We start from the raw sequence: 20945 nt of genomic DNA, 5'->3' as shown, positions 1-20945 counted from the left end.
TATGTTTGTTTTCTGTCACCATGTTTTTCCAACCCTGGGAGCCATCTAGTAACAGGGAATAAAGGTAATAGGTAGAAAAGATGACTCCTCAAAACTTGTGTGAAGTCCCAGGGAGCCCCTGGCAATGGTAAACCTTCAATAGAGCTCATAAATACTGAAATACAGTTCTGTTGAATGTTGAAAATGGTTGCCTTTCATGGGGAGCTTGCAGGAATCTATGGCTGCACAATCCAGCCTTACATGGCCACCTTGTATCAGGTTTTACAACAGAGCACTTTTCCTGGACTTGGGCAAAGTCTGAGTCTAGACTTAAGAGGGAGGACAGCTACTTGCCCCATTGGAAGCAGGAAAAATGTTCTCCAAGGAAGCACTTATAGTTCAGGGAAGTTTTTAATGTGTGATATTTTAGTGTATTTTTGGTTTCTATGGAAGCCGCCCAGAGTGGCTGGGGAAACCCAGCCAGATGGGCGGGGTACAAATAATAATAATAATAATAATAATAATAATAATAATAATAGTAGTAGTAGTAGTAGTAGTAGTAGTAGTAGTAGTAGTTCCCAGTGAGGTCCAGATGTCACGCATTGTCTGGGCAACATATGAACTCCTACCCTCCCCACATACAACACTAGTCCCCTAAAGTTACCCTTTTGCTTCCAGGGCACTGCCTCCTACAGGCCACAAGAAGAGTGGCTCAGAAACTGTCCAGTACTTTGACTATCTGTTTTTCAAGTTACCTGGCATTCAGTGTTCAAAACTCCCATTGTTCTAGACACATTTTGTGACAGGAAATTTCATTAGGGTGAGCAATTTCTGAGCTCTGGGTGCAGCACTGTGACTAATATTTTAGATTAAAATTGCAGAGTGGAAAGGAAGGAGGACCTTTTTCTGCCTCCCCATTTCCAGCTACTCTCTGAAGAATGGAGAAGAGACAGTCTTAAGAATATTATGGGGGTGGGCAGGGGAAGGACTAGGCTATGGGAAAAATGAACATAATATTTTAGCTGCAGTTCATTCATTTTCAGCTTTGTAATCTTGTTATGGGTGGCACTGTAGGTTAAACCACAGATCCTAGGACTTGCCGATCAGAAGGTCGGTGGTTCGAAACCCCGTGACGGGGTGAGCTCCTGTTGCTCGGTCCCTGCTCCTGCCAACCTAGCAGTTCAAAAGCACGCCAAAGTGTAAGTAGATAAATAGGTACTGCTCCAGCGGGAAGGTAAATGGCATTTCCGTGCGCTGTTCTGGTTCGCCAGAAGCAGCTTAGTCATGCTGGCCACATGGCCCGGAAGCTGTACACCGGCTCCCTCGGCCAATAAAGTGAGATGAGCGCCACAACCCCAGAGTCAGTCAGGAGTCCCTTTACCTTTTTAATGGTCAGGGGTCCCTTTACCTTTTTAATCTTGTTATAAAAAAGCATGCCTAGGCATTCCATTGTTGCTCCCATAACCTAGGTTTAAGGTGTCATTTTGCTCCTAGCTCTCATATCTCAGTTTCTAACACTGCTGGCATCACCCACTATTCCTGGAAGTTTGGACTTTTCATTGCCAGAATTGAGGCCTTTCTGACCCATCATCAAGTCTGGTTGGAGGAGGGATTCTGGCAGTATTTTAACCCTTGATAGGAAGCGATTAAGTGCTGGTCCTAGACTAGGCATAGGCAAACTCGGCCCTCCAGATGTTTTGGGACTATAACTCCCATCATCCCTAGCTAACAGGACCAGTGGTCAGGGATAATGGGAGTTGTAGTCCCAAAACATCTGGAGGGCTGGGTTTGCCTCTGCCTATCCTAGACTGTCCATAAAGCTCATTGTTTGGCTTGTTTCCTGGAATGTTTTGAGCTAGGACAACCTGTGGGTGAAGACAAGGTGTACTCAAGAAATGAGCTAATCCCCCCCCCCAAAAAACCCCCTGAGAAGCAGCTCAGCTAAGCTCTGAATCAATCTGAATTTGCTCAGTTTCCCCTGACTGCAGCTGTAAGGTTCTCCCATACAGACACTCCTTGGTGCAAGAGAGTCTCCTGCACAGGGTCAGAAAGTTCCCATGAATTTTCCTAGGTGTATCTCATCAAAGTAGGGGCTAAATGGATGAGTCTTTCTAGTGCAGATTTTAATGCAAACCAGGTAAGAATCTGGAGGCTTCTAATGTTTACCTTCTACCTGAGGCAAGCATTACTGAGTCTCTGAATCCTGGTCTCAGGCCTGAATATCTTTAGTGAAGCCAGATGTTGCATTTTATTTGTGGTGAAAGTGGTTTCTGAATGCACACTTTACTGCTTTCTAAAACTGCTTTTCCCCCAAGGCGGCATATGTGTGCTGACACTACTTCTAGACTTAAAATGTTATATGTGACTTCACCCAACTGCTCAGTTCCAGACCTCAGTTCATTGCTTTAGTTTTCTTACATTGTGTTGACATGTATAGGATATGCACTGCACATCTGTCAACAGAGTATATATATGGACAATGTGTGGTGTTTGGCATCACATATGTCTACTGAAGCTTGCATTGTCATGTGGTCTGACTACAATCAGTTGAACTTAATCCAGCATTGCATTCTTAAATTTAACTTTATTTAAATGCAATTAGTTTCTTAGCAGGGAATATTTCAATTTTCCAACCTTATCCACACCAGTGTAATGACTCTTTGCCATCATAATATGAATAATGAATCTGCTTCATTAATGGACAGGAGCATTAGAGAATCGTGTCATTTCTGAAAATGCTCTATACATTTCATAATTAAGAAGGCACCAATTCAAGGTCTTTTTCAAAGATTAAAAAAGAAATACATTTTCCCAATGTAACTTATATGTCTCAGAACACTGGATAATCTAAAGAGGATTTTCTCCCTCTTTACTTTAGAATAAGCATTTGTGTTGACATGAGAATAATGGAATTGTAGAGTTGGAAGGGATCCTGAGGGTCATCTAGTCCAACCCTCTGCAATGCAAGAATCCATGAGAAATTGCCATCCAACATCTGCTTAAAAGATCCTCCAGTGAAGGAGAGTCCACCACCTCCCTAGGGAGTCTGTTCCACTGTTGAACAGCTCTTACTACCAGAAAGTTCTTCCAGATGTTGTAACTTGAATCCATTTGTTTGGGCCCTACCCTCCAGTGTAGGAGAAGACAAGCTTGTTTCATGTGACAGCCCTTTAGATATTTGAAGATGGCTATCAGATCTCCTCTCAGTCTCCTTTTATCCAGTCTAGACATACCCAATTCCCTCAAGCATTACTGAAACTCACAACTTGTCTGAAATACATATATTTGGTTCCAGTGTGTCTTTTTTATCTATAGGTGTAAATATATATATGAACAACATGGTAAAAAAAGCTACTTTAATATTTGACCAAAACCTAATGTGCTATTTTATGAATTATTACATATGCACAGTGGCGTAGCGTGGGGGGTGCCAAGGGTGCCGGCCGCACCGGGGGCAACATCTGGGGGGGCGCAAGTCCAGAGGGAAGGGACAAGTTCCTTCCTCCACCGGGCTCCCCGCAGCCACCGCCAGCCTTGCACCCTAGCGCGCGCCCCCCGCCGCCGCTGCGGCTGCGCTCCACTCACTGCTTGCAGGAGGAGCAGCCGCTGCAGCAGCGCCGACGCCGCCACCGACGCCTGGCCAGCACAGGCAGCCTCCGCACCCCGACGCGCCCCCGGGCCTCGCCGCGCCCTGCGCTCCCCAAAAACCTCCGAGAGGAAGCCGGTGGGCGGGCGAGGCCCGGCTAAGCCTCTTGCCAGCGGGTTAAGGGGCTTTCGGTTTTAAAAGGATTAGCTTGGGAAGGGGCGGGGGGGCTGCTCACCGGCAAGCGCCTGCTCCGCGTTTCCAAAGGTGCTCGCCATCCGAGGGACACGGAGCGCTTGCAAGGAACGGGCTCCGTGGAGCAGGTTAGGAAGAGATCCCTTCCCTGGCAGGCCGCCGGCTTTGCCAGCTGTTTCCCATTCACGATCAGGAGGAACTTCAGGCTGCTTTCAGCTTTGGTAGAGGGAATCTAAGCAAGGGGATGGAGCCGGTGCCCTGAGGAACGGCGGCAGCATTGGGTTTGTTTTTAGTTTAGAGAAAAGGCAAGCAAGAGGCGACAGGAGAGAAGCCTGCAAAACTAAGGCATGGCAAGGAGAGAGTGGACAGAGAGGAAAGTTTTTATCCCTCTCTCTGTACAATATAACTAGTGGGCATCCAGTGAAGCTGAACGTTGGAACAGTTGCAGGATAAATATATTAAAAAGTGGTGAGGAAGGCCTGCTGAACACATAGTAAACTGGCTGCATGCTTCTCAGAATAGTAGTGGGTGGCAAATTCCAGGTAATGAGAATGTTTTCATTGCTGGCTGTGGAATGGCAAGATCTTGTGCCTTTGCTTGCTTCCCAGCCCAGCTCCATGTGAAAGTAAGCTCAGGCAATGAGTTGGAATTGCAGGACAGCAAACCTTTGGCAACCATGACACCTGGGCTTTCCATACACATTCAGTTTATTCCACAGGTAGTTGCATTTGCTTCTATAACATAATGTGAAGCCAAAATTGTTGGAAAGGAAAACATTATAAATTCACCTGGAGACTTATTTTGAGTTAGGTGCATTATAGTGAATATTTGTGGTTGGATGAATATCAGCATTTGATTGTAAACACTGGCAATCCCAAGTGTCCAAAAAAACACAGGATGGAATCCAACAATGCATGAATGGGTTTTCATTCATGCAATAGTACTTCACCTTCCTTTCGTTCCCCAAGCATCCCATTCTATCTGCACATGGACACCATTAATGCAACCCATACAGGTACCACAGAAAGCTGGCACTTACTAAATGTGGTGCTCTGTATATGTATGTGGCTGTGTCTTCAAAAAGTGGGTAAACAGTCTTTATTCTCACCTTAAACACTGACCTAAAATCATTAAACATATCTATCTGATCTCTTTTTTTGAGAAGGTAATACACTCTCCTGAACTGAGACTAACTAAAATTGTTCCTGTTTAGAAATGAGCAGCTCTGTTTGCAGGATTAAACCAACAAGGCTTCAATGCCATAGCAAGAAATAGATATTACTAAAATGCCTTTTCTCTCTTTTTTTAAAAAAAGTTTTTGTTTATGTCAGAGTTGCTTATCTTCACCAGCCAGGGACCCATCCAAGGAGAACAGAAGCCAGCATTGTAGAGATGGCAAATAGTTTGGGGGAAAGGGCAGGCTGGGGTCAAATGCAGCAGAAGGAAAGGAAGACAGTCAGGTCAGGCCAAGTAAAGAGAAGACCCAGGCTTGATCTGGAAGTTGTTATAACCAAACCAGATCAGAAGGATCAATAAATTGCTTGGAGATGGGTCAATGTTTCAGACTTTTTTGGGGTTGGGGGCTTGTCTGCCTTTATGCCCTCTGTTCTGCTGAAGAATGTGGCTCACTGGCAGGCTAATAAGTGTCCCCAATTCAGGATTTACTAATTCTGTGGTCAAACACCCAGTGGTTTTTAATGGAGTTTTTAATGGTTTTAAATCCTTGGTGCCATGAGAGCACAGTCCACCAAGCAATCATTCTCAAGCTTAGGGTGATGGCAGCCACACTGAGCAAGAAGAGGGACATTGCTGGTCCCTAAACGTCCCCATGTTCATGGATGCTTTTCAGATGCCTCCATATTCTTTTTAGGGCCCACCCTACTTTTGTGACTGAGTTGTTTTGCATGGTATTTAATGTTGTTTTTTAAATTGTTGTAATCTGCCTGGGACCTTAGGTTGAAAGGCGGGATGATGAAGATGGTGTTTTGCATTGGTTTAAATGTGTAATTGTGGAAACAATTAGATGGGCTCTGGCAGAGCTCTTCCTTTTCTTTAGGTAATTTTGAATTTAATTACTTTAATTTAATCTTGTAATGCTCTTACAAGTATTAAATTCATAATTCATTACTCACCAAATGGGGATTGCTGTGCCAGAAGCAAATGATAATAATTGTTTTTTTCTTAGGCATGACAGAGCTGATGATGATTCCAAGCACTAAAAGCAACGTCTTATGATGGTAGAATAAAATCTTTAAATGAAAAGGTATTGTTTTATGTGGGCAATGAACCTAGAGTATCGGGAATGGTAATTGCAGGGTGGGGTGCGGGGAAATACAGATACATGGAATTTGGCTTCAGGCTTTTTAGGTAAAGCCCATTACTGCTTCATGAAAATGGATGAAATAAGCCACACTAGGAACAGGATATTTTATAGGTAGGAAACTGAGAACTCAGTTGCATAACCAGCCTGCTGTGAAAATGAGCTATGAATATGGAATATATCTTTGAATCCCTCTTTAATGCTTAATCTCAGTCTTGAGAGTCACTGTGGTATTTTGGATAGAGCAGAGGGCTAGGATTGAGGGGTTCAAATCTCTATTTAGCCACGAAGCCAGTCACTATTTTTCAGCCTAACCTACTGCTACACTGTTTTTACCAGGATAAAAAGAGTGGGGGCTGGGGAGACATGCCCATCTCCTTAAGCTCCTTGGAGGAGAGAAAGGTTTAATGGAAAAATACTGTACATCTACATTACCACCACCTGAATGCTGTATGTTTTCAGATGCACATTTACTAGCCACCCTTTTTTCTGTATAAAGGTAAAGGGACCCCTGACCGTTAGGTCCAGTCGTGACCGACTCTGGGGTTGCGGGCGCTCATCTTGCTTTATTGACCGAGGGAGCCGTTGTACAGCCTCTGGGTCATGTGGCCAGCATGACTAAGCCGCTTCTGGTGAACCAGAGCAGCGCACGGAAATGCCGTTTACCTTCCCGCCAGAGCAGTACCTATTTATCTACTTGCACTCTGACGTGCTTTCGAACTGCTAGGTTGGCAGGAGCAGGGACCGAGCAACGGGAGCTCACCCCGTCACGGGGATTTGAACCGCCACCCACGTCCCTTTTTCCTATATATGTGCAAACAAATTCTGCCCTGGTTGTACAGTACATAGAAATATATATGCAAGCATGTGGTGTCTAATAATATACAAACAGTAGTTTAAAAGAAGGCAAGTGGGAACAATAATAAAAATAAACAAATACAGTGATACCTTGGTTCTCAAGCTTAATCTGTTCTGGAAGTCCATTCCAAAACCAAAGCGTTCCAAAACCAAGGCACGCTTTCCCATAGAAAGTAATGCAAAATGGATTAATCCATTCCAGACTTATAAAAACAACCCCTAAAACAGCAGTTTAACATGGATTTTACTAACGAGACCATTGAGCCATAAAATGAAAGCAATGTACTGCAGTCACACAATCAATCAATCAATCTATCTATCAGTAGTTGAACTGGGTTCCACACAGTCACAAAAACACACACATAATAAATAGCAAAAACAGACAGACCTCAGCATAACACTCAGAACCGGAGTGTGGCACTCAAAACGGAAGTGTGGCATTCAAAACAGAAGTGTGGCACACAACTTGACAGCGTAACACTCAAAACGGAGAATGTTTGGCTTCTGAAAAACGTTTGCAAACCAGAAAACTTACTTCTGGGTTTTCAGTGTTTGGGTTCCATGTTGTTTGAGTTCCAAGGTGTTTAAGAACCAAGGTACCACTGTAATTTCCAGATCTTAAGGGTTGTATTCGACTAAGCCCAACTCAAACTAGATCCATTGAAAGTAATGACACTTAAGTTACTCACGGTTAGTACAACATGACATCTTACTGTATGTGTTTTTCTCACTTCTTTCTGATGGAGAAGAGATCCCTTTAGCAAGAACAAAAGAGTTTAGCTCTCTCTGTCATACATGCTGTCTATGGCTTGCACAACAATCTCCTTCCTATTTCAGGCCCTCGCACCTGATTGAAAGTTGTTTGTGAGCGTTCCCTGGAATGGCACGTAATGTGGTGATGGTGGAGGGCCTGCACTGAGGGGTGGAATTGGCAGAAACAGAAGATACTTGCACAGTATCTTTCTCTTGTATAGTGTTTCCTTCCATGTTCTGATTCCACACAAAAACTCTACAAATCCCACTTGGAGATCATGAATATGGAAAATGCAGCTGCCAAATTAAGAGGTAGTCATTGGAAATCTTAACATGTTTCCAGGACTATCAAATATCTTTGATAATGTTCTGGTAGGGCTGCTGTTGACTGTAATAAGAGCTGAAGATCTTTATCATCCCTAAACATCTGTAGTGAAAGGGAGCTAAGGGTACCACAAACTTCCACTGTACACACCTCACTCACATACACAACAGAAGGGGAAAGTCCAGTTCATGCTAAACTGCAAATATGTATTCTAGTCACAGTATCAGGATTGATTATTCCTCTCACCATGCAACAGGAGTATAACACACTGGCATTTTCGTGAGGTGATTACTTGTTGATCATACAGAAAAGACAAAGCATTTCAGTGTCTCAGGGCAAATCCAGTGGTTTCACTGGGGGAAAGGTATAGTTACTCTCCCAAGCAGTGATGGCAAGTAAACATATATTTTTCCCTGTGATACCATAGGTTTTGTCCCATTTGTTTCAAGACCCTGTCCCCACCCACCCAGAAAAAGAAAGAAAGAAATTTGCTTGAAAGTGATGCTTTAATTTCCTTTTTCTGGCTTTAAATATGATCATTGTAAATGAAGATGCATCTTCCTGTATTATACTTTAGTCCCTTTGAATAAGGTTTGGTATTATTAGATTGGTTATTTTTTGTAAATTTCCATTGTTCATTTTTCAAGATTGAATATCCCATGTCTGCAGTACAGATGTAAAAATAAATAAATTCTAGTGCTCAATGTACTTCAAGATTATTATTATTATTATTATTATTATTATTATTATTATTATTATTATTAACTTGCACCCTCAAACTTGCAGTCAATAATAATTTTAATATTATTTTTACTGAGCACTACCCAGTCCAGTATTCTGAAGCTCCAAAGGATTAGGATTTACAAAGAATCACTCACTTTTATGCTTTTTATAAAAACCTGCCATAACCATGGTTGTATCACTTTACAGAAGTGAAACAATTTTTTCCCATTGTCTGAGAAACAAAGCCTAGAATCCCATCCCCTTGCCAGCTATGGCAGGACTTGATAGCCACTGTTACATCCACAGCCCTGCTGCTCACACCACACAAGGTGGAGGGAGGGCAGGGCAAAAGTCTCTTCACTGTGCCAGCTCCTGGAATGGTATAATGAAAAGGCCTGGATTGGGCCCATTGCCATCAAGTGATGGTAGGTAATAGGGTGAGCTCAGGATCCTATGGTTTCTGACGCTTCTATTGGCTACGCTCAGACCCTCCAAGTATCCCTATTTCCCAGGGACAGTCCCAGATTTACATCCTGGTTTCTGATTTGATGCTGTAATGTCCCACTTTTCCTTAGGACACCCCTATTTTCATTGGAGAAATGTTGGAGGATATGAAATAGGAAGTCCCAATTTCACCAGAGAAATGTTAGAGGGCATGTACTCTCTGAAGGGATACTACCATAGGTAGTTTCTGTATGCTACTTGTAGTACATATCTACTGTAGCATAGCTCCCCTGATGGAAGAGGCAAGCAGATCTGGACAAGACTGGGTACAGGAACAAATTTGCCTCATCCAAACTCCCTCTAGTATGGAAGATCAGGGCTTTGGATTATCTGCCCAGATTTATTAACTTTCCTCACTTACCATATCAGAGTAAGTTTTTGGTGCTTATTTCAGGAGTCCTGCATAATAGTAATAAACAAGGTTGTTGGTTGTTTTCTGTCCTTGGGATGTTAGGTAATAGAATAAAATTCTGAAGCTTTCCCAGTCCCCAAATATCAATTTCCTTCCAAGGCGAAGCTTATTTTTCTGCAAGCCATCAACACTTGTGGTTTGATTCAAGCCTGGAATGACCAACCTTCAGTCCAGATGAGGAACCTGTGGCCCTCCAGTTGCTGCTTGACTCAGCTTCCATTAGCCCCAGCCAGCATGGCCAGTAGTCAGAGATGATGAGAGTTGTTGTCCAACAATAATAGGGGTGGGGTGGGCACAAGTTCTGTGCTCTTGCTTTAGCCTGTGGAAATTTGTCTCCTATTTTCATGTTAAAGAGAGAGAGAAAATTGGCAATTTGAGGTAATTGCTATTTGTATAATAAAATGGAACTTGGAAGAAACAGTATCGCTTTGAGAAATTGTTCTAAATGAATTACCAATTTCAGAGTATCTAAGAAGTGGAAGGGTTCAGAAGTACATTTTAAAAGCCACAAAAAAGCCAAACTTCCGCTATGAACTTAAGAAGCACCATAACATCTTTACTGAGCACTACCCAGCAGTTATGAATTAGCATGCTAATAAAGCCTCACAGTTGCTTCTGACTTGCTGTACAGATTTTATCATTGCATTATTTCAAGGCAAAGAAGAACAAAATCCCAAAAACAAACACAGTGAATTAATGACGGGTTTCTTAATTGCTTGCCATTTTTTGACACAGCCCCTTTGGAAAGTGCTTTGTGTTGTAGGTGCCTCCATTCCGTCAGTCTTCCAGTTAATTATTGATTGAGTGGCAAATAACTGTGCTGAAAGAAAACAGTTTCAAAGGAGACGGCATTCCTCTCTTCAGTGTTAGCTGAAGGAATGGGGAAGTGATGGTTTCAAGTAGGAAATGGGGCCAATATGAACAAATTAACCTCCAGTCTATGTTGCCTTTCACTCTATAAGCATTCATTAACCTCTACTGTTTCAAGCAGTTGTGACTGTGTAATATTGTGTAGAGGAAATACTGTATTTCTCCAGCATGCCACTGTTAAGTCTTCAGGATTCTCATGTTATTTGGCTTTCCTTTAAAACATAACAAGTGTGATATTTAATGTCTTTTATTTAAAGAGCATTCTTTCCGCTCTGTATGAAGTACAGCCTGCTGCATGCTTGCTACCAGGCACATCTTGACATTTTGAAAACGAACACGGGTCTCCAGAGGGTGGGTGTTATGCTCACATCCAGCAGGTGCATAATCTAGCTACGCATACAGTTGTATTAAAAATGTATTAACTGCACTTTGTGATTAACACTGACTGAAGGGCCTTGGAAAACAGAGCTCACTCAATAGCAATCCATTAATATCATCTTGGTTTACAATGAGACAAGTGATATAGAGAGGGAAGGCAGGAGGGTGGAGTAGTGCGCAAATGCATGTAAACTTCTTCAATCAACATTGGCATAATTGTTTTGGCTGTGGGCCATCAAGTCATCAATCCTAGCTTTAATAGAGAGTGTTGTAAGGAGATTTCTACCAGAAGGCCTCCTAATGAGAGCTGATTGCACTAAAAAGTGCTGTTTAGAGAATTTGTACCAAAGTGTGGATGGTAGACATTATAACTTACATTTTGAAAGAAGCACACCTTATGGGGAAAGAAAACAACACTGGAATAAATTGTCCTATTAAAATTTCAGGGTATTTTATATTAAAGGTGAAAAGGTTAAGGACACCTGGATGGTTAAGTCTGGTCAAAGGTGAATATGAGATGCAGTACTCATCTCACTTCAGGCTAAGGGAGCCGGCGTTTGTCCACAGACTGCTTTCTGGATCATGTGGCCAGCATGACTAAACTATGATGCAATGGGATACTGTGACGAGTGCCAGAGTGCATGGAAACCTTTTCCTTTCCACCACAGTGGTACCTATTTATCTGCTTGCACTGGTATGCTTTCAAACAGCTAGATTGGCAGAATCTGGGATAGAGCAATGGGATCTCTCCCAGTTGCATAGATTCGAACCATCGACCTTCTGATTGGAAGCCCAATTACTATTTTATATTAGAACCGTGTCTGTGTGTCTGTCTGTGTATGTGTGTGTTTAGATACCTAGAGTAGTGATGGGGAACCTGTGACCCCCAGTCTAATTTCATGCTGCCCTCTGGATGTTGTATACATATGTATGCACACACAGTGTTTCACACACATACTGATTGATGCAGTGTCTCAGTGCTACAGTATACATCATTTTTTTAGAAACAGCAGTTGACAGAAATTGGTATGTTTGTCAGCTAGAGTCATAAACAGGCAAAAGAACAGCAGGAGCATTATATGACTGTAGGAATACTGCTGGGATACATCATGGAGAATTCTGCTGAAGCATTATTCTGCTAAATAGCACCACCTACCCTCTCCAAACAATGAATGGTAAAGTGCAATAGAAGGCTAATTGAGTGTGGATGGTAATAGCAAGGAAATTTCTGATAATTGCTAGATCTGTGTTGAACAGAGTAGGATCTAGGGGAGGTTCATAATAACAAATGAAAACCCCAAACCAATACAGCTCATATTGTTGTAAAGATTGGGGAGGGGTGCTAAGTATTTGAAAGGAGAACTGTGAACATTAATAGAAATAATAATGAGAGTCCTAAAACTGTACTGACATGTTCTGTATTTTGTATGCAGTGGTACCTCGGGTTAAGTACTTAATTCGTTCTGGAGGTCCATTCTTAACCTGAAACTGTTCTTAACCTGAAGCACCACTTTAGCTAATGGGGCCTCCCGCTGCTTCCACACTGCCAGAACACAATTTCTGTTCTCATCCTGAAGCAAAGTTCTTAACCCGAGGTACTATTTCTGGGTTAGCGGAGTCTGTAACCTGAAGCATATGTAACCTGAAGTGTATGTAACCCGAGGTACCACTGTATTTGTATTTAAAATGTTTTCTATTTTGATGTTTCAAATGTTTGCTGTAAGTCATTTTGGGCACAACTTGTTGTGGAAAAGTGGAATACAGTGGTACCTTGGGTTACATACGCTTCAGGTTACATATGCTTCAGGTTACAGACTCTGCTAACCCAGAAATAGTGCTTCAGGTTAAGAACAGTTTCAGGTTGCTTCAGGATGAGAACAGAAATTGTGCTGCGGCAGCAAGAGGCCCCATAAGCTAAAGTGGTGCTTCAGGTTAGGAACAGTTTCAGGTTAAGAACAGGCCCCTGGAACGAATTAAGTACTTAACCCGAGGTACCACTGTAAGAGCATCTGCTTCATGCAGAAGGTTCTAGGTTCAATCTCTGGGTAGGGCTGGGAATGCCTCTTGACTGAGACCCTGGTGAGCTGCTGCCAGAGCAGACAATATTGGACTAGATGGAGCAAATGCTCTGACAGCTTTCTGTGTTTCTTAACCACCCCTCTCTGACTGTGACTTTTGCCCTTTATTAGTGTTTTCTCTAGAGTGCTTCTAAATATTTTAATGAGATATTGTGGTATTTTAAATTCAAAGAGGCAGCTGTAAGTTTGCTTGAAACAGTCATGTGCCATTCACTGGGAGAATTAAGGTGCTGTTTATTAATAATTATGTCTGCCCTTTGTCTTTAACATATGCTATAGAAAAGTGTGAATGCACCATTCTATTCTGAGGCATAGTAAACTCTTTCTTAATACCTCTGCTGTTGAAATCCTCTTTATGCTTAATGTTTCTAAAATAATGAAGTAACCAGATTATGGTGCTTGATCATTGACCTTAGAAAATTATTAACATGTGCATTTCTCTTCTTAATTGGCTAATGAGCCTACAATGCATCAGTTTCGTTTTGCTTCATATCTTTATATATAATTTCTGCAGAAGGTATTTGCCCATCTATGGATATCTATGTAAGATGTACTTGCTGAATTAGGAACCTCACGCTGCCACCTCTCTCTCTTCCATCTTCTCTTTTGTCCTGCGAACTTCCTGGACTGAACTGCTGGCTGCCAGCCAAGCAGTCTTCCCAGGTTATCCCCATATGGGGTAAACCTGTTTGTACATGTTTGTAACTTTAAGCCTAAAGCCTGCCTTAAGGGGTCACACTGTGCTCTGCCTGATCGTGTGTGAAACTACTTTTTGTTACTATGAATAAGACTGTGGCGTCTTTATTCTTTAGGGGTCTTACCAGGAATCTTAGAATATTAGAACATATCTCAGTCTGGGCAAGCCAGATTGAATTGCTTGTTGTCTTAAGAAACTCACACGAGTTTGCAACCAGTTTTCTGCTGCGTAAGAAAGGGAATGCACTCTACTAAGTGAAGGAACTTGCTAGTGCAAGCTAGGAAGGATATTAATAAACAATGTATCATCTCCTGCCACCCTCAGCATTCCCACAAATGGATCAGATAAAAGATTCACCTAGTGCAGTATTCTTTCCCCACAGTGGTCAGCCAAAGGCAAATGGGAAACCCATAAACTTGATGTGAGCACAAATAAGCCTCTCTTCACTTGCATTCCCCAGCCACTGGTTTTCAGAGATAGTACACAACCATTGTAACTAGTAGCTATTGACTTAGTGTAGTATTCAGTTATCTTTTACTCAGGGTAGACTGAATGAAACTATTGGACTGGGTTAGGTCCATTAATTTCAATAGGGCTCCATTAAGTAAAACTTAGCTGAATGCCATCCTTTATTTTATTTTATTTTTTATCTCTCTCTCCCCCCTCCCTTTCTTTCTGCAAGAAGGAAACAGTACTAATTGCCACAGTGGAGAGCAGTTGGCCACAGAAAGGTTCATGGAGGGTTCTGGGTTTCTGTCAAAATTGGAAGAGCAGGGGTTTTTTTAACCAAAGTTGTCTAAATGAAAAATATTGCTGTACAAAGGACACATTGCACAGATCACTGCACCGCACAAAGCTTTGTGCCTGAACCCATAAAATGAAAGGTCACCACATATTTTCTTTCTTTCTTTTCTTTTCTTCCAAGCTTGTGGGACTTCAGCAGCAATTCAATGAGTTTCAAAAAGACTGAGGTGAAAAAAGGAGAAAAATTTTGGGGTCACTTTGCTGCTCCTTTTTCTTGACTCTAGAACTACTCATTCAAGCTGGTTTTGAGGTACGCATACCTCTTAAGAAAAGTCTTGCTATTGCTGTTTCATGTTTGAATGAGGAACACAGACAGCAAATTCGGAGAGATCCCACAGAAAGGGAAATTCAATATTGCAATGCCTTATATGTACTTTTCTCCCTGGGAGAGTGGTAGGGTGCGGGTTATGTGCAAACCTGAGATTATGAGTGCCTTTCAAACAAGGTGTAATAATAATAATAATAATAATAATAATAATAATAATAATACCCCGCCCATCTGGCTGGATTTGCCCAGCCACTCTGGGCAACTTCCAACAAAATATTAAAAATACAATAAAACATCAAACATTAAAAGCTTCCCTAAACAGGGCTGCCTTCAGATGTCTTTTGAAAGTCAAATAGTTGTTTATTTCCTTGACATCTGATGGGAGGGCATTCCACAGGATGGGCACCTCTGCTGAGGCCTTCTGCCTGGTTCCCTGTAATTTTGCTTCTCACAGTGAGGGAATCACCAGAAGGCCCTCGGAGCTGGACCTCAGCTGAATGATGGGGGTGGAGATGCTCCTTCAGGTATACTGGACCGAGGCCATTCTTTCACACACTTGACTTCAGTATATACATACTGGACCAACTTCCATATCATGAAGATGTGTTTACTTACTCTCCTAGATAGCTGACCTGGTTGCTATCTGCCATTGAGTGGAATAGGAGGGGAGGCAGAAAATTCTGAACCACAATTCACTAGCAGCAAAAGCCCCAAAGGGAAGCTTGGCTTCAATTAGTGCTCTGGGGAGCTGGATAAGTCCTGCTGCTGTCCAGTTGCAAGCCACTGCTGAAGATTTGGCTCCAAAGGGTGTCATTCTGAAGGTGAGGAGTCTACCTGTATTTGCTTTTATTTGTTTGTTGGCTCTCTGTAGCCTATTCATTGGAATGAGTTTTTGCTGCGGTGAGAGACCGGTTGTGTGTACAGCATGGAGTGCAGGACGCAGCCACTTGACCAGCTCAGGGTGAGAGCCTCTAGTGGGCAGTGGAAAAGAATCTCCTTGGGTGAGAAACTCTATGCCCTGTGCTAACCCAGATTATGTTATTTCACTAGATCTCCTTTGGTTCCTGTCATCCAATGCTGAGATTCCACAGAGGATGTGCAGAATGCCTCTCTGGTTTTATTCACCATTTCATCACATGAAGCTTTGTTTTTATTACCTGAGTAGCAGAATACTTCCCATTGACTCAAAAGGTTTACTTTCCTTGTCAGCTGAGCACAATAGCCATCTCTGGATATTTGCCTGTTCTGATAGGAGTGGTCTATTAGGATAGAAAAATGCATTGATTTGATACTTCTATGAATTGTATCTAGTGCTTTATAATGTGTAGACCATGACAAACAGAGAATTAGAGTTGGGTTTTGGATCAGTGCTCTACACTTTTGTATGGCTAGCAATTCTTTCAGGAATGGAAAAGCTGTAAATTTCATGGTCCTTTGCTTGGGGTGCACTGGCATTTAAATAGTATTATGTTCTTTGTCTGAAATTCCATTATATGTGCATTATTCCAAGTGTTTGTGGGATTCAGCCCAAAGTCTCAATGCTAGTGTTTTTTGGTCAGTTGCAGCTGCATCTTAAACCCTTTTTCCACAGTATGTTGGTCCTTTGGGTCTTCATTACAGTAGCTAGACTACTACTAGACCAGAGTATCTCTTTCACAGAGTGCAGCTTTAGTTTTAAAATATTTGCTTAGTGAAAATGCAGCAGTCAATCTGTAAAGTAATGCAATAGAAAACATAAATAGTCTTTGACAGATGTGTGTTAGGAAATAATTTTGATAAATGTTTCCTTTTGCTGACAAAGAGTTTTAAGCAATGATGTTTTTGAACGCGATAGCTAAAGTTCCAGTTGGATACCCATTTTTCATCTGGCCTGGTCATTAGATTTGCTTTCACTTTTTCAGTCATGATTTGAACCAGGTTTCCCTGGTCCAAGACAATTACACCACAATAGTCCACTGAGCATCCATTTTCCTCAAAGATCTCTCTACAGAAGGGTTTAGCCAAAACAAACCATGCAGTTTCATTTTTTAAATGTTTATGTACCTTTCCCCCCAGCAACAACTGGTGCTCAATCTTTTAAAAATACAATTATTAAAACCAACTAAAGGCAGACAATAAAGCAATTCAGATGCAGCAGATTATATACCCCCTCAATCCCATCAGCACCATGAATTCATTTAAGAAAATGTGCATGTTTGCTTAATTTTAATTTTTATTCTCATTACAACAGCACACACACACACACATAGTAGAAGAGGGGAATTAGGAAGTGTGAGGATTCAGCAGGAATGTGTGAACATGTGAGCAATGCCATTTGATGATTATAGTTCTTAGGCTGCCTCTGATACTTGGATCTTTAGCAGCCTTTTAATGGTTTCAACTTGAATTGCAATTTTGCATTCGTTGACAGGTGAGGTAATAGCATTCTTCATTTGATTCATGAATTGACTTTGATTTCTCACATTTTTAGTGTCATGTGATTACTGAGCAATTCTTGATCTATGTAATATCCCAAGATGTGCATGACAAGATGAGTTTGGCTGCAGCCCCTACCCAGCCTGCCTGCCAGCACTACTAACATGTGGGCCACAGCACTATCATAGTCTGTATCAAGGAAATTAAAATTTTGCATCCACCCCCCCAACACACAAAGGCTGTGACCAAAATTAAGCAAAAATTGTACAGTTTTGCATATATGGTGCCAACTCACAAATTTTATTTTTGACTGTAGCAGAATGAGAGTTGAGGACTGGGGACAGGTGAAGTCTGTGGTGCAAACTTAAAGGCCTTTCAGTAATAAATTTCCCAGAAGTATCTGTGTTAGTTTTTTAAGATTTTCAGGACACCAAATTCTGTCAGCTGTCAGATTGTAGAATTTTGTTACTAATGGGCATAAAGATGACTTGTAAATTTTATCTTGGCAAACAATGTATCTACTTTTGACGTGTCCCTCCTCCAGAAAAAGCATATATTTTCACTTGATTTTTTCTTTTTTGTTTGTAAAGACTTTGCCCAATCATTCACTGAGCACACACATTTTTGAGGATTTTATATTCACATGAGTATTTTAAAAAGAGAGCTGTATCAATAATTATTAGGAATGTAAGTTACAAGTCCATTTCAACATGTATCTCTTTACCAATAAGAGATTCTATGAAATTCACTGACAAATCAACTGCAGGACAGATGATACTCCTGGGGTTTGCTTCCTTCCAGCATTTAACCATTACAGCTCTCTTCTACACTAGCACTGTGGGGCTGTTTTTCTATATGTAGTTGTGAAAATTCAAGCTATGGCATATGCCTTGAAGCAGTGTGGTGGTGATGATAATGATAATGATAAGAGCCCAAGGCAAGAGAACATGTCTTACTCCCAAGAAAAGCCATACTTTGGCCTCCAGTTGACTCTGTGAAGGACAGATATGATGGCAGAAATTGAAATAATAGTTGTATTTTCACCATCTTTACTTGTCCCATGATGGCTGCTGAGTATGTTGAATAGTGAAGGACTTAGGTGAAACTGAGTTTCTGAGGCAATCTGACATTTGATGCTACCTCCATGGTTTCAGTAAGCTTGTCTAAAATGTCAGGTTCCCATCACACATTGGACATGTTTATACAACAATTTGGAAAATATGGAGAATGAAAGGGGGAATGTGAAAATAGAAACAGAAGCAGGTGAACAGGTACACGGAGAACACATGATTCAACTACTATATGAAGGATTTTCATTTGGAAACATTAAACCAGTGTGATTCTTTTATTTCTGGGTATGCTTTTGTACATGTATTAGGATGTGAGAGTTCCCAGTTTTTGTTGAAAAAGTTATCACTCTGGTGCCAACACAGTTTGAGATGTGAAAACTTTTCTAGCCTTGATTTTCTGCATGGCCAGTTAACAAGATAAATTCCTTATGCAACAAAAGTAATGGAATAATTACCAGTCTTTTTCACTAGGTCTTAAGAGTGATACCTACACTGTGAATGACTGATTTAATCCTAACTGAGGTATTTTTATGTTCTGTTTCTTTACAGTTAGCTGCCCTGGAGAGACAAATCTTTGACTTTCTTGGCTTCCAGTGGGCTCCTATCCTTGGTAATTTCCTGCACATAATAGTTGTCATTTTGGGTTTGTTTGGAACCATACAATACAGACCTCGGTATATAGTTGTGGTAAGTTTTGAGTTCATTGATTTTTATTAAAATGGATAATATAATATTTCAGCTCAGTTATAATTTAAAACATCTGAATAATGTGGGTGGCTTGTTTTTTTTTTAAAAAATGCAATATTATATTTTTGTTCAGTTCTCCAGTATGCTTCATCTATTTGAACCATGAATATTGTCAATCTCCTTTGGAGCAGGAAAATAAGTACTAAAACCTGAGTAGAATATTAGAATTAAATCATATGTCTGCAAAAATGTGAAACAGATACAAATATGTTCTACAAGCAGTATCCTCTGAAAATGTCACACCTTAGTTGGGGTAATTGACCTTGTAGGACATCTCAAGCAGTTCTGCATTCAGGTCTCCATAACAGCTGGCTTAGTGATGTATGGAAGTGAGAGCTGGACCATCAAGAAGGCTGATCGCCGAAGAATTGATGCTTTTGAATTATGGTGCTGGAGGAGACTCTTGAGAGTCCCATGGACTGCAAGAAGATCAGACCTCTCCATTCTTCAGGAAATCAGCCCTGAGTGCTCACTGGAAGGACAGATCCTGAAGCTGAGACTCCAATACTTTGGCCACCTCATGAGAAGAGAAGACTCCCTGGAAAAGACCCTGATGTTGGGAAAGATGGAGGGCACAAGGAGAAGGGGATGACAGAGGACGAGATGGTTGGACGGTGTGCTCGAAGCTACAAACATGAGTCTGACCAAACTGCAGGAGGCAGTGGAAGACAGGAGTGCCTGGCGTGCTCTGGTCCATGGGGTCACGAAGAGTCGGACACGACTAAACGACTAAACAACAATAACAACAACAGCTGGCTGGGCATTGGTAAGAGAAGCAGTCCCAGAGGATATGACACTCCCTGCCCCCAGCCAGTATTGATGAATGGCGGCAGCTAGTATGTAGTGCTGATACCTTCCTACCACCAGAGAGGAGTCCCATGGATGGAGAAGCTCCACCACTGCTGTGTCCAAGTAGGCAGAAAGCCAACAGGAAGGCCCAGTACATGACATTTGACAGCTAAGGGTGGGACACCAGCAGCTTTAGACCCATTTTAAAGTAATTTTTGCAGTCATGAACTAAAACGAAATAAATTCCTTGTTATGTGACAAGAATTCCTTATGGATGTAAAGCCCCACAGATCCTTGGGCTGGCCAGCTACACTAGCCTGGAGCTGATGGAATGAAAAACTTAACCCACTTTCCTAGCTGGCATGGACCTCTAGGTTTTGGGATATAGCTATATATCCACCATTTCTCTCCCCCCCCCCCTGCCGCCAACCAATTTGGATTGTTCTGCCCTTCACTTGTTTACCATTTCTGATTTTTATCATGACCTTTTTAATACACTCAGGAGAGAACCTCCTCCACAGTGAATTCACTCTTTCTGCAATTCACACTCCCTTCCCCAACCAATTAATTGAGTTTTGGAGGTCACGTGAGACTGCTTTTAATTCCTGCAGACTTTAGTGACTGAGCCTGAAGGCAATGAAAGATAGGAATTTTAAAAAATAAATAACACTGGAGTGCCCATAGGCTTTTACATCAATTATGTAAACTTCCACAATTCTAAGCACAGGCCGTGTATAACTTTCAGCTGCATAGTTTTCCACTGGAACAAAAGGGAAAGAACAGGGGATCTCTACAGCTTAACCTATCCAGAAATCAAGCATTCTGAAGCCATCTGAAAAACTAGCTTCCTTCACATACTGCTGACCCCTCGCTGGCTGGAAAGGTTGAATGCTTATTGCTTTCCCCCTGAAAATGTCAGCATTTGGGATCTCTCTGTAATTTTATCAGTAATGGCTTTTGAGGTATAAAGATCACTACTTCTTTTTTAAAGGATATCTATTGGAGAATTTTTTATAAAACATGCTTTTAAAGTTTATTTCTGTATTGATGATTTGAGTCCTGTAGTTCTTTAAGTATGGTGACACCGCAGAGACCTTCAGAATGAAAGTCTTGATGAAGACTAGCCCTTTGTCAGAGGACCTTAAGGGGTTTTTGGGGGGAGGCATAATTTTCATGT

The 20945-nt window shown here is 41.6% G+C and overlaps 1 protein-coding gene across 4 annotated transcripts in view; it reads left to right on the top strand.

Annotated features, from left to right (window-relative positions):
• NKAIN3 (sodium/potassium transporting ATPase interacting 3) overlaps window positions 1–20945 on the top strand; it is a 200826-nt gene that overhangs the window by 74995 nt on the left and 104886 nt on the right. For 2 of the 4 annotated variants that reach the window (XM_083518081.1, XM_083518082.1), the window contains exon 2: window positions 18782–18919. In XM_083518081.1, coding sequence (XP_083374207.1) covers window positions 18782–18919 — 138 coding nt within the window. The remainder of the gene's footprint in view (window positions 1–18781; window positions 18920–20945) is intronic. The other 2 variants (XM_083518079.1, XM_083518080.1) reach the window with 1 other exon arrangement.

The sequence above is a fragment of the Podarcis liolepis genome (assembly GCF_965112155.1).
Source record: "Podarcis liolepis genome assembly, chromosome: 8".
Taxonomy (NCBI): Eukaryota; Metazoa; Chordata; class Lepidosauria; order Squamata; family Lacertidae; genus Podarcis; species Podarcis liolepis.
Note: the sequence above shows the minus strand (reverse complement) of the source record. Positions and strands in the feature narration are given on the sequence as shown.